The 15335-nt window shown below is 41.3% G+C and overlaps 1 protein-coding gene across 1 annotated transcript; it reads left to right on the top strand.

Moving 5' to 3' along the window:
* Window positions 1-245: 245 nt before the first annotated feature.
* Window positions 246-1005, top strand: LOC311302901 (uncharacterized protein). The gene is made up of 2 exons (XM_084429028.1): window positions 246-492; window positions 635-1005. The coding sequence occupies exons 1-2, from the start codon at window positions 387-389 to the stop codon at window positions 991-993; spliced, it is 465 nt and encodes a 154-aa protein (XP_084285154.1). The 5' UTR covers window positions 246-386; the 3' UTR covers window positions 994-1005.
* The last annotated feature ends 14330 nt before the right edge of the window (window positions 1006-15335 follow it).

The following is a 15335-nucleotide window of genomic DNA, read 5'->3' on the forward strand; positions in this document are numbered from 1 at the left end:
AGGAAAAATTCCGGAAATCTTAGTCACTTTGCGGCCGAGATGCTAATGGTCTAATCCGATCCAATGATCTATGCTAGGCTGGAGCTATACGTGGTATCGACAGACTCAGGGAACTGCTGGATGAACGGGAGAAAGGTATAAATCAATTGTTTTACTCGAGGGGAGGTGGAAAATGAGCTTAATTCCCCAAATGGTGGAATATCCCTTTAATTAGTTTGATAAAATACACCTGTGTTTACAACACTATAACACTGTAACATAACTTCTGTGGGATGGGTCTATTTAGACAGTCACAACAGGGAATCAAACTGCTGACCCTTCAGTCATGAGACGACTTGCTCCAACTTCTGAGCTATAACCGTCCCCGATAGTATTGTTACCCTGTGATGCCCACTCCTAGGTGTGTCAGGTGGGGCCCAGCAGATTTGCCAGAGGGGGAGACCGAGGCAACGTTGGAGAATATGAAGAGGGATCTGCTGAACATCTACTCAGGCATGCCATCTACTGTCTTTTTGAGTAATTTTGTTTAGACTTTAGTAATTGGTCAAGACCTGAACACTGTGTGTGTTGGGCGGCTACAAGACCAAATTGTTACTTGGGTACTAACAATACATTTGTATGTCTGTATACACAGAGGAAGGAATGAGTGGGGCAGAGAGAGCAGAACCAATGATGGAAAAGACATGCGTCATCCTGCGGAAATACCTTAACAAAGTGCCTGCTGCAGCGATGTCTGAGATCAAACAGGAATGGCCATTTCTCTTCTCTCAGAAATGCCTATTCTCACACTTTGGCCTCCTGACGGACGTCGATGTCCTTCAGAAGCTACAGGAGGCAATTAGTCGACGAGGACAGACCATCCTGGATTACTGTGCAACACTGGACAACCCCAAGATCCATGATGTTCTGGCCTGCTATGATCCAGACTCTGACAAGGCTGCCTGCATCCTGCTGCTCCTAATGTTGTACTTCAAAGAGCCGAAAGAGAGTTAGATGCTTGAAGTTGATGTAAGATTTTTTATTCAAATATTAAAAATGCAAAATGAGTGATTACATTATCAACATTTACCTTGCATGATTTACTACCTCTGACCAATGAACAATATTTATCCTTTATCCTAAATCCATGCTATTGTGTGTTAACTATGTTACAGCCATGTGCCACTGCTGTGGACGTCAATACTGCAGAACTCCCCAGCACCCCCTGCTTGATCATTCAAGGTAATGTTATCTAGTATCGACATTTCTAACTCATTATTTTGTTTTCATTCTAGAAATCTACATGACCACAATAAATAATAATTACAATTATAATAAGAATTACATTTGTATAGCCCTTTGTATCTTAAGCAGATCGCAAAGTGCTCATAACACATACAGTAATGTTGTATCTGTTCATTTCAGGTGACATGATGAAGCCCTCTGGATGGCTTATATCCATCGAGGGACGTGTCGTGATTGGCCCACACCCTTTCTTTTTACACGGAGTAGCTGCTTTCTTCAGCAGCTATTACGTCTTCAGCCTTGAGTATCCTGCCGCTGGATCGTCGACGCTGGAGTTCATTCAAAGGTATTTTATAAAGATCACATTTAATCTTGTAATGCACATTATAGTACAGGCTTCCAACTCAATGATTGTCTTGAGGTCTAAAATGCTGACAAACGAGGTACCTGAGGCTAGCCTGGTGAGACCATCCTGATCTCACGAACTCATTCAATTTCGCTCTGCAGATCAGTCTGGGTTTCTACACATGTTATGCTGACAAATACCTGCCGGTCCAATCACAGCTATTTATTTTATTTTGGGGCAGGCTATGTGATGATGATTTCGAAACGTCTATTGCGAAATGCGAATGTATTGAATGAAGTAGATGAAATTTTCTTTAAAAGCAGAACAAAATGCTCTCAGGCCCTTAATTGAAAAGGATGTGTTTGTCATACTTTCAACAGGGTTTAGTTTTAATTTACCAACTGGCCAATTGCGTGAAAATGCATTTCAGTGGCGGCACACGTTGATATGGCCTCTCATAGTAGAAAATCAACCACTTTGCCTCAGGCAAGCCTAACCTGAGGCACCTTGGCTAAAAATGGCTAAAAAAAATTATGGTGAGAGTAAGATCTAACAAGTTTGGATTATAAATCTATTAGGGTTTGATGTGGGGAAAAAGCACAGCAAAAAGTACACCTTGATAAATGCTGTCTGCAATACATACTCTAAGTCTATTTAAAACTGAAACTATCTTTGCTTATTAACAGGCGCTTCATGGGCATCAATCCTGAAAGAGGCTCAAAGACCAAGAAGCGGACAACAATGAACCCTCATGTGAGCACCCTTTTGAGGAAACTTATTGACTTTGAGAGGGCATCATAGTTTTTTTTTTTTTTTTGCAGCGGTAGTTGTCAGGCTCAGTTTTGAGTATCCTTGTTCTTTTTGTAATTTTTCAAGACAACTTTGCACTACAAGATTTTTACACAATGCTGTTGCGTGTGGACTCATTATAATGTTTGAGACTGAGAGGAGCGCCTGACCCCTTTATGACATTCCTTCATCGCTCTCTCCCTTGCTCTCTTATCTTGCCATGAAGGCCTCATTCCCATCCTGTCCATTACTGTTATTGTGACACAGCTAGTTGAATAGTTGAATTGTGAGACAGGTAGTTGAATTGCAAGTTTGCACAATTTCTCTGCTTTTTCTGCATTTTAAGATGGCTTTATTACTGTTATTGTGACACAGCTAGTTGAATAGTTGAATTGTGAGACACACTTTCTCTGCATTTTAAGATGGCTTTTATGACTAGAAAGTTGAATTTCTTGAACTCTTGAAGTTCTTGGCATCTGCTGTACATTGAAAAATATTTATTTGTTAATAAATATGCCATTGGGCTAACATTGACTTTACCTCAGAGTTGTTTGTTGGGGGGAGGGGGTTAATTGTACAATGATTGTAAATTCACAGTAAATGGAAGCTTCATCTGCATTACTTTTACAGTAAGTTACTGGACAATTTTAGCATGACTTCCACAGTATACATTGTAAATTCACAGTAAATTATTGTCAACTTGTACATTACTTTCACAGTACACACTGTAAAAGTACAGGGCCTTGTTGTAATGATGTACAGCAAAAGATTGTAATTCCCCAGTAATGTACTGTAATATCACAGTAATTGCTTTGTCACTGAAGCTGTGAAGTTACAGTATACAGTTGTGCTTTTACAACAATGCATTGTAATATCACAGATATAAAATTACAGTAAATTGCTGTGAGTATATTTCACAGTATATTGCTGTAATCCTTACTGTGAAAGTCATGCAAAATGTATCCAATTATTTATTGTAAATTCACAACGAAAAATTTTGCAGTGTGAGAAATGGTCCCTTAAACCAGTGGTTCCCAATTCCAGTCCTCGTGACCCGCTGCTCTGCACATTTTGTATGTCTCTCTTATCTGACACACTCAGTTCAGTTCATGGAGTCTCTCCTAATGATGATCTGGTTCAGGTGTGTTAAATAAGGGAGACATACAAAATGTGCAGAGCAGTGGTTCACGAGGACTGGAATTGGGAACCACTGCCTTAAACTATAGACTTCAATGACCCTAGAAAGACAGATGTATGTATTGGCACATGTTAAAGACCTTTCTCAAACAAAACATCTTTCCATATTTCATTTCTGGAAGCCAGGCTGAATAAGCAAGCACTGTTACTGCATTCAGATATCAAATACAGACATCAGAGAATACATGAAAAGAACAATTCAGTAATTACACTGGTAACTTCTATAACAAAGTAAAATCTCACCTCAAGCCTAGAGAAGTCATTCAACTCATGTGATATTTAGAAGGAAAAATATTGATTAAAGGGGTGATATAATGCCCTTTTCACTAGATGTAAAATAAATCTTTGATGTCCCCAGAGTGTGTATGTGAAGTTTTAGCTCAACATATTCCACAGATATTTTTATATAGCATGTTAAAGTTGTCACTTTTACAGGGTGAGCAAAAACACACCTTTTTTGTACCTGTTCCTTTAAATGCAAATGTGCTTCTCCCGGCACAGAGGGCGGAGCTTCAAGAGCTTGTGTCCTTTTACCTAACACAGACATGCACTGAAAATTTCGAGCCTTTTATGTTCAAACAAAGTCAGAAAGATGGAGAGATTCAAGAAGAAGTGACAACATGTAGACAACATTTCTGAATGGTTAGTTATATAGCTCATGTGTAGTTATCGTCTAGTCATTGATTAGCATATTCTGTCTTGATAATCTATAAATCGTGTTCAGGGGGCGGGGTTTATGTAAATTTTAGGGTTAGTGATGTCACTAACCTGGGAGGAATGTGGTGTAGTCTCTAGCCGTTTGTTGTAGTCCTTAAAAAGCGATTTCTTTAAAAGAAAATTTATGCTTTGAACTTTCAGCGTTGTAACTTTGCAGATGTTGTTTATGCTCAAACAGCAACATTACACACTAACTAAAGTTAGAAAGGTGAAATAATATTCAACCACCCCTTTAATACCTTGATTATAATCACTTATTATATACATTGAAGCAGCAGTGAATTCCAAAATCCACCTCCTTCAAGTGGAAATCAAGTAGTTCACTAAATTGCAAGGAGTACTGTTGGAAAAACATTATAAGATATGTTAAAAGACCAATACAAATGGCCAAATGTAGTAATAACACTTCAAAATGTTGGCGAAACTGTGGATGTAATGAAGCAAACCATTACCATACTGTATTTTAGTTGTATATGTTCAGATATAGTAGCAGCAGATAATAAATACCTGATGGGCGTGCTTTTGGCAGCCTGTAAGGCAAACACATGCAAATGGTTAAAACAAGAGAGACCAACATTAGATGACTGGATAGATGTGACCATTCTGGTTTGATGGAATGATGGAAATGATCACTTTTTTTTTTTTTTTTTTTGTCAATTTGAAGAAATGTTTTAATAGAAAAATGGAGGAAATGGGTTGAATATGTATCAGAAGGAAAGTCAGATTTTGCTGCTATACATAAGCAGATTAATATATAATGTATATGTTAATAATGTATGCTTGCACGTGTGTGTAATAATAATTCTCATAAATCATTTGAGATTATAATAATAAGTCATTCGAGGTTGTTAAGGATGGAATTGACCTAGGGCACATGTTGCACGTGTGTGTAATTTTGTTTTACCTTTCTTTTTTTTTTCTTTTTTTTGAAACAATTTAACAAATCTTGAGTACAATTTAGATTTAATACACATTAGGTAATTTTACATATTTGTAAAGAAACTTTGTGATTGCATTGAGCACTGTATGTAAACTGAAATATACTATATGATTGTACTCAATCAAAATAAACAAAATAACAAGAAAATGACTGAACAGAGCTTGCTGATCGCTGTGGACCCCTAGGTCACGGCCTACAAAAGCATGCGCATTAATCTGTACCTGCAGGGACTCCACAATAGCTGTGTCTCAAGTTTGAAGGCCGCACTCTCCAGAGGGCGCTTTTGAAGGCCACATACTGTACGTCATCAAGGCTGTCTCATTTCAGGAAAAAAACATTAGGCCTACATTCCAAGTTGAAAACAAAGTGATTACGCTAATTATGGTGCACAAGGATTATGTACATTTTTAGAATGGTTGCTTTTCTGAAAACTGATGACATCTATGGCTGACAAATGCAACCTCCCGAGGCTGCAGCCTTCAAAATGAGACATTGTCTTCAATTCAATTATTATATTCTCATATGTCAAGCACCAGACAAATATTGTTGTATTAATCTACCTTGAGTCTCAATAATTATTTGTCTCACGCTTAGTCTACGAGCAATCACAATCATTTGTCAGTATTGAGAAGTGTAATAGGCTATAGGTTATCTAAAATTATTTTATCCTTTGCAGGCGTTGGAATCAAAATAACAAGACCCTGCTTCATGGTAGACAATAAGTAATTACTCTATTTTTTTTCTAAGATTAATTAAAAAGATAAACTTTTTAATAAGAATAATTAAAAAGTTATTGAATATTCTCTAAGTTCATATTTAAAAAATTCGCATTTACTGCCACTGGGCATACATTTGTTACCAATATCAGTTATAATCCTCTTTATATGTATGTGCCATAGTCTTCCTGATGATGGATCTAGAAAAGTTCATCCAGCTGTATTCAGGTCGCACGCCATGTTCAACAGTGTATAGAAGACCAACATGGCCAGCACTTTTACAATAACTTCCGCCAGCCAGAGTTCTCCAGCGCTCCCGAATCCGATCCGGAACCCATGCAGCTTGGTAATTCACGTCTATCATTCACTGAACGGCAGAGGCGGCTGACCCAGGGTTTTTGTCTATACTGTGGAGGTTCTGGTCACGTCAAGTCAACCTGTCCCGTTCGTCTTCCCAGGCCTTTTGTGAGTTCTATGTACACTCCCTCGATTGCAATGAAACCACTCACCACCATTGTAGTAGTGACTGCACAAAATGTTTCTGTGTCCGTACCAGCCCTCATTGACTCTGGATCGGCCGGGAACTTCATCTCCGGGGCTGTCAGCTCAAGCTCAAGAAGAGATGTACGAAATCCAGTTACCAAGTAACCAAGTCGGCAAACCTCTCTGCAGACGTAAGATATGCTTTTATGTTGAATCCATCCAATTACAAGTTGGTCTATGTCATGTTGAATCCATCAGTTTTCTGGTTCTGGAGCGCTCCACTGCAGACATTATTCTAGGGCGACCGTGGTTGATGCAACATCACCCTCATATCTGCTGGACATCTGGAGAAATCCTGAAATGGGGCAAAAGCTGTTTTCCAGACTGTTTTCCTTTCCTTCCTCTCCCTGTTCCTGCGGCTCCAGAGATCTTATCTATCCATTCTACCTCCATCGAAAGCCTGGTGGAGAAGCAGTCTGTAAACTCTATGATTTTAATATACACATCGATAATGAAAAAGATGCATTGGGTTTGGCATTTAAAGACATTGTAAACTCAATTGGAGTTAGACAACACGTGTCAGGACCTACTCATCGTCGTAATCATACTCTAGATCTAATATTATCACATGGAATAGATGTTGATGCCGTTGAAATTCTGCAGCAGAGCGATGACATCTCAGATCATTATCTAGTCTCGTGTAAATTACATTTAGCCAAGGCTGCAAAGCCGACTCCGTGTTTCAAATATGTAAGACCTATCACTTCTGCTACTAAAGATTGCTTTATTAATAATCTTCCTGATCAGTTTCATCATTTTAGCATCCCGGATAGCTTAGAAAAACTTGATATTGCAACAGAAACTTTTAACTTTCGCTTTTCCAGCACTTTAGACACAGTTGCTCCTTTGCGCTTAAAGAAGATTAAAGAAAATAATCCAACGCCGTGGTACAACGAGCACACTCGGGCCCTTAAGAGAGCAGCCAGAAAAATGGAGCGCAACTGGAAGAAAACAAAATTAGAGGTATTTCACATTTCATGGAAGGAGAGCTCGATTGCTTACAGAGAGGCTTTAAAAGCTGCTAGATCTGCTTATTTTTCAAACCTATTAGAAGAAAATAAACATAATCCTAGGTATTTATTTGAAACAGTGGCTAAACTAACGAAAAAGAAAGCTTCAAACACAGAAGTTTCCAAGCAGCACAGCAGTAATGACTTTATGAACTTCTTCACTTATAAGATTGATAATATCAGGGATAAAATTATAACTATGCAACCGTCTACTACAGTATCGCATCAGGCAGTGCATTGTAGTCTCCCTGAGGAAAAATTTGATTCATTCATTGCTATAGGAGAGGAAGAATTTACTAAACTCGTTAAATCATCTAAATCTACAACATGTATGTTAGACCCTATACCGACTAAGCTAATGAAAGAGATGCTTTCAGAGGTCATAGATCCTCTTCTTAATATCATTAATTCATCTTTGTCTCTAGGATACGTACCAAAAAACTTTAAGCTGGCTATGATTAAACCGCTTGTTAAAAAAAAATGCAACTTGATCCTTCAGAATTAGTCAATTACAGGCCGATCTCGAATCTACCTTTTCTGTCAAAGATACTAGAAAAGGCAGTATCTTCACAACTATGTTCCTTTCTAGAAAGAAATGATATCTGCGAGGATTTTCAGTCCGGATTTAGACCATATCATAGTACTGAGACTGCTCTCGTTAGAGTAACAAATGATTTGCTCTTATCATCCGATCGTGGTTGTGTCTCTCTATTAGTGTTACTCGATCTTAGTGCTGCGTTTGACACCATTGACCACAACATTCTTTTAAATAGACTAGAAAACTATGTTGGCATTAGTGGAATTGCACTAGCATGGTTTAAATCATACTTATCTGACCGTTATCAGTTTGTAGCAGTAAATGAAGAGATGTCTTATCAATCACAAGTTCAGTATGGCGTACCACAGGGCTCAGTACTAGGACCGCTGCTGTTCACTCTGTACATGCTACCATTAGGAGATATCATTAGGAAACATGGAATTAGCTTCCACTGTTATGCCGACGATACTCAGCTCTATATTTCTTCAAAACCTAACGAAACTTACCAATTCACTAAATTAACAGAATGCATAGCTGATATAAAAAATTGGATGACTCGTAATTTCCTACTTCTAAATTCTGAAAAAACAGAGATTCTAATTATTGGACAAAAAACTTCCTCACGTAATAACCTAGAATACTGTCTAACACTTGATGGCTGCTCTGTTAAGTCTTCGTCGTCGGTTAGGAACCTGGGTGTGCTCTTTGATACCAATCTTTCATTTGAAAGTCACGTGTCTAGTATCTGTAAAACCACATTTTTCCATCTTAAAAATATATCTAAATTACGTCATATGCTCTCATTGACAAATGCGGAACAATTAGTCCATGCGTTCATGACCTCAAGGCTAGATTATTGTAATGCTCTACTGGGTGGTTGCCCTGCACGCTTAATAAACAAACTACAGCTAGTTCAAAACGCAGCAGCTCGAGTTCTTACCAGAACCAGGAAGTATGACCATATTAGCCCGGTTCTGTCAAAACTGCACTGGCTCCCTATTAAACATCGCATCAAATTTTAAAATATTGCTGATTACTTACAAAGCACTAAATGTTTTAGCTCCGCAGTACTTGAGCGAGCTCTTAACGCATTATACTCCTTCACGTCTATTGCGATCTCAAAATTCCGGCCAGTTGATAATACCTAGAATATCTAAATCGACTGCTGGCGGTAGATCCTTTTCCTATTTAGCACCAAAACTTTGGAACAGCCTTCCTACCATTGTCCGGGAAGCAGACACACTCTGTCAGTTCAAATCTAGATTAAAGACACATCTCTTTGACATAGCGTTCACATAATACATTAAAGACTTCTATAATTCAATATTAGGCTGCATAGATTAGGTCAGCTGGAACCGGGAACACTTCCCATAAATCCTGATGTACTTGTTACATCATGAGAAGAATGGCATCTACGCTAATTTTAGTGTCTTTGTTTATCCCAAGGTTTTCCCGCAGCCTGCCGGATCCAGGCCGTTTCCAGATCTGATGAAGGACCTTCGCCTGGACCCGATGTCAACGCAGTGCTGAAGTGCCAACTAGTCTCTCCCTATGGAGGATCCCTTTCCCACTCTACAGATAACGCGTCGTCGGGAAAACTCAATTTGCGTATCTACCCCGAATTGATAAAATAAAATAAAATTCTGAATCAAATCTATAAGGAAACACCAGTAATTTGTTTAGGCTTGGTTTGCAGGGAATTCAAAACCTGCACACATATATTCAAACGCACATAACTATAGAACCCGTTCTCAATGCGCATCTGAACGCCATCAGCGTTTCTCACAGGTTCGCGTTTAAAGTCTGTGTAGAGAGAATGGTGTCGTCTTGGCGGCCCTATTTTAAAAACAAATGATCGTTGCGACGGAAGGCGCTGGGGGAGTTCGGACTCCAGGAGCGCGAGGATATGTAGTATGTCCAGGAGAGTGACCTTCTGTCCAAGGCGACTCCTGTCATGCTTCAAATCCACAAGTATGTTTGAATTTGTATATAATGCAACTCATATTAAAGGGTTAGTTCACCCAATTTTTTTTATTATTTCATTATTACTGCACCTCATGTTTCAAACCCTTAAGACTTTAGTTCTTTTCATCAGAACACAAATGAAGATATTTTTAATGAAATCTGAGAGCTTTCTGTCTCTTCATTGACAGCCTACGCAACTGCCACTTTCAAGGTTCAGAAAGGTAGTGAAGACATCGTTAAAGTAATCCATGAGGTTCCAGTGGTTTAACCTCAATTTTATGAAGCAACAATACATGCAACAACATCTCTCTCCCTCTTTTTAGAGAGAACTATTTCATAAATAAAGTGGTAAATTGTATTTTTTGGGGGGGAAAACAAAGCAAAATTATATTTGGGGGGGGGGGGTGTAAACTCAGGTCGCTTCAAAAAATTGAGGTTAATCCACTGGAGTCACATGGATTACTTTGTAAGGCTAGTAGCTTGCAATGAAAGCGTAAGCGAAAGTTCTACCAGAAAGACTTCACTGCCACGTCATTAATTCATAATTCCACGCTACCAATCACAGCTTGACATCAAATATAAAAGACTGATCTTACCATTCCATTTTGTTGTCCGCAGGTGTCGTAGCAAAGTTTTCTTTTCACGAGCATCCGTCACGCAGCTCACTATGTCTCAAAAACCGATCGTAGACTTTGACTTCTCTGATTCAGATGATAATCAAATTCCACCTTCTCCTCAGTCAGTGCGTCGGAGCAGCCGCATTCAAACTAGGGAATCTCCCTGGTCTCAACTGCCCTCTGAGAAAATTGTCAGTATCCTGGAAGAGAGTGGATAGTGGATTCACAGTCAGCAATGACCTCTCAAGGAACGATCTCATTCTCCTGGCTTCAAACACCCTGGGCACCTCCGCTGCCTCACCCGAGGATGATCCTCCAGCCATTTTGGCTCCAACCCCTCAACCCAAACCAGCAGGCAGGAAGCGCTCCGCCAAGTCCTCTTCACCAGCTCAAGCCAAAAGGCCAAAAACCTCTGCACCAACAACTTTGCCTAATCCTGGAACAGAAGGATTCAACACGCAGCTCGTAAAAGCTATCCAAGGTCTCACCGATACGGTCAAAGGCTTTGAAAGTAGGCTAGGAGTGTTTGAGTCCGCTTTTGCCTCGAAAACAACCGGATTACCTATGCCATCTTCATCTCCAGACTTATGCTCTGCCTTCTCCACCTTTCCCGGCGTGGCTGATCAGCCTACGGGTCCCTCCACGTCCGCCGCTTCGGTTTTTGCCCCAATCTCAGATCGGGCGCCATTTCCGAACGCTGCCACGTCAGCATCCACACCGCTCTTCAACCTCTCCACGGCTACACAAGCACAAAATTTCAGTAGGTGCTTCGTTCCTCCTGCTGCAGTTACCGTGTCTCCTAAAATCAGATCGGATATAATTTTAGGCAAGGATATTAATTTAGCTGCTCTACTGCTTCCTTCGCCAGCAGTTGATCGGCAATTGGTTGACTGTGGTGATGTGGCAGTTTTCCTGAAATCCTCCGATCCCAGACTGCAACGCAACTTGTCGTTCGGCGAATTCGTTATCGCGTTCGGGATTTTCAGAGACATATTATGTCAAGCTTATCCTGACCGCAGGGAAGAATTAGATCAAACCTGGCTATGCTGGCAGATTTCAATCAGAGATATGGAGGCACGCTCTTCTACGAATATCATAAATCTTTTTCGGCAAAATCCGCTTCTTTCACAACTCTGTTCAATACTAGACTCGACTGGTCTGTCACTGACTCTGAGCTTTTGGTTCGTCATTTCGGTGGTCAACGAGCTCTGGCTTGTGTTGTGTGCAGCTCGCACGGCCACTCAGCTGGGTTTTGCCCCAAAGGACTCGCAACACGGGAGTCGAACGCTGTCCATGGTGCTGATCCTTCACATGCTCCTTTTGAAGTAAAAGGCAGACCTATAATCGCTTTCAATGGCACTCCTCTATGTAATAACGTTAACGAATCTGTTTGTAACTATGCTAAGTGTAAGTTTTCGCATATTCCCGCACCCAAAATCTGTCTGCCCCAGACGCTTCAGACCAGCGTCCAGAGGAAGAGCGCCGCCTCAGAAAAAATTCTAAACGGTCACCCATCTACTCCTATCAACATAGCTACTCTCTCCAGCTACCTTTCCTCCCACCCTGATTCTTCTTTTGTCGACTACTTAATTACTGGGCTCTCTCAAGGATTTCGGGTTGGAGTCTGTTCCCCCCTCTCTACCTCTTACCTAGCTAAAAATCTACAGTCTGCGCTAGCTGAACCTGACATAGTCTCAAGTCTTCTGGATAAGGAGTTAAATAAAGGTTATATTATTGGCCCTTTTAGTTCATCTCCTTTTTCCTTGTATCGGATTAATTCCATAGGCATAGCTACACGCAAATATTCAGGGAAAAAGCGTCTGATCTTCGATATGTCTTCTCCCCATTCTAATAGCCTCGCAAGCGTCAACGAATGTATTCCTCCAGAGCCTTTTTCACTGTACTACGCTTCGGTAGACGATGCTATCCATCTAATTAAGATAGCAGGTTACGGTGCTTGGCTAGCCAAAGCAGACATTACTGATGCTTTCAAAATCATGCCCATTCACCCTTCCGACTGGCATTTTTTTGGTGTTAAATGGGAATCTTTGCTCTACTTCGCAGTGAGACTCACTTTCGGGTGTAGAAGTAGTCCGAATATTTTTAATTGCTTATCTGAGGCTTTGTGTTGGATCCTGTTGAACGTTTGCAAGCTCCCGTTCATCCTACATTTACTTGATGATTTTTTACTAGTAGATTTTCCCTCACCACAAAGCGCAGTACTGGACTCGCTTAAATCACTATTCAATGACTTAGGCGTGCCCCTTTCAATTGAGAAAACCATAGGTCCTTCTACTTCCCTCGAATTTCTAGGTATCGTTCTCGATTCAGTTCAGATGCAAGCCTCTCTTCCTAACGACAAACTTCTTAGAATAAGGTCGGTCCTGGAATCTTTTCTCGTAGCTCACACGGTTTCAAAACGCGACATGCTCTCTCTACTCGGGCATCTCAATTTCGCCATGAGAATAATCCCCCAAGGTCGCTCCTTCATTTCTCGCCTGCTTACGCTGGCCCATTCAGTCGACAGTTTGCACGACTCGATCCTCTTAGACGATGGTTGCCGATCAGACCTCAGGTTTTGGTCACACCTGCTTAATAACTGTAACGGCATCTCTTTTTTTTTATAATGATGATTCCGAATCATCCATCACACTCGAGCTATTTACCGACGCAGCCCCTTCTAAAGGTTTTGGGGGTTTCTTTCAAGGACAATGGTTTGCTGAGAAATGGCCGGATGCATTTCATTCCCTGATTGTGAATTCGTCCTCAATTGCTCTTTACGAATTATACCCCATTGTTGTAGCTTGCGTTCTCTGGGGTTCCACTTGGTCTCGTAAACGTATCGATATGTACTGCGACAACCAAGCTACAGTTGATATCATAAACAAAGGCCGTTCGAAATGCCCGGTAATCATGTCTCTGCTTCAACGCTTAACTTGGCAATCCGTCACACACAATTTCATCTTTAAAGCAATACATATTCCAGGACATTCTAACAGCATTGCTGATGCTCTCTCTCGCTCTCGTTTGCAGGCTTTCAGACGTCTTTGCCCAGCAGCAAACCAGAATCCAACACCATGCCCGAACCTAGCCGAGTTAATCATCGATTAAGCTCTCAGTTTAATACCCTATTGAATTCTGACAGATTTTATATCACTCAAGGAATCTCGCCATCGACACTTAAATCATACAATTCTGCTTGGTCCCGGTTTACCATTTTTTGTTTTTTTGTTTAGAATCCCCCTTCTACCCATTTTAATATCGACAGTTTGTGCTTTCTTAGTTCATTGCTCAGATTCTCGTTCTCTGAAGATCGCCACAATACGTAAATTGCTGGCCGGCATTCAATTTCACGCACGATTTCATAATCCTAACTTTCCGAGCCTTTTCTCTATGCCTACAATTCGGCTTTTACTCAAAGGCATAGAGAAGTCTTCTGAAAAGACTTCAGACAAACGTCTTCCTATTACATTAAGCCTTCTGCACAAACTTGTATCTTCATTACGTAATGGACTGTTTTGTGAGTACACTGTAAAAAAAAAAGTGTAATTTAAAGGTCCGTCACAGGTCGGGGTGGAGCGCCAGCGGGCCGCCCACCCCTTCACTTGCGTGCCGCCCCTGAGGAGCCGGCCGTGGACACAAAGGAAATGGCGGACACAGCATTCAAAATAAATATTCTTTATTAAATAATAAAAACAATATAAAATCCCTTCAGCATCCTCTTTTCTTCGGGAGCAGGTTCTTCCAGCATCAGCAGGACCTCCCAGCGTTAGCCGGCTCTTCACTAGCCACAGGCTCTTCCAGCATCAGCAGGCTCTTCCAGCATTAGCAGGCCCTTCCGGCATTAGCCGGCTCTTCACTAGCCTCAGGCTCTTCCAGCATTAACGGGCTCTTCCAGCATCAGCAGGCTCTTCCAGCATTAGCAGGCCCTTCCGGCATTAGCCGGCTCTTCACTAGCCTCAGGCTCTTCCAGCATTAACGGGCTCTTCCAGCATCAGCAGGCCCTTCCAGCATTAGCAGGCCCTTCCGGCATTAGCCGGTTCTTCACTAGCCTCAGGCTCCTCCAGCATTAACGGGCTCTTCCAGCATCAGCAGGCCCTTCCAGCATTAGCAGGCCCTTCCGGCATTAGCCGGTTCTTCACTAGCCTCAGGCTCCTCCAGCATTAACGGGCTCTTCCAGCATCAGCAGGCTCTTCCAGCATTAGCAGGCCCTTCCGGCATTAGCCGGTTCTTCACTAGCCTCAGGCAGAGAGTGGAAGATACATGTAACTCACAGCGTTAGCAGATTCTTCACTGGACTCAAGCAGAGAATGGATACATGTAACTCACAGCGTTAGCAGAGTCTTCACTGGACTCAGGCAGAGAGAGGAATGAATACATGTAACTCACAGCGTTAGCAGGGTCTTCACTGGACTCAGGCAGAGAGAGAAATGGATACGTGTAACTCACAGCATTAGCAAGTTCTTCACTGGACTCAGGCAGAGAGAGGAATGAATACATGTAACTCACAGCATTAGCAGGTTCTTCACTGGACTCAGACAGAGGGAGGAATAGACACGTGTAACTCACAGCATTAGCAGGCTCTTCACTGGACTCAGACAGTGGGAGGAATAGACACGTGTAACTCACAGCATTAGCAGGCTCTTCACTGGACTCAGATAGAGAGAGGAATAGACACGTGTAACTCACAGCATTAGCAGGCTCTTCACTGGACTCAGACAGAGGGAGGAATA

The sequence above is a fragment of the Rutilus rutilus genome (assembly GCF_951802725.1).
Source record: "Rutilus rutilus genome assembly, chromosome: 13".
Lineage (NCBI taxonomy): Eukaryota > Metazoa > Chordata > Actinopteri > Cypriniformes > Leuciscidae > Rutilus > Rutilus rutilus.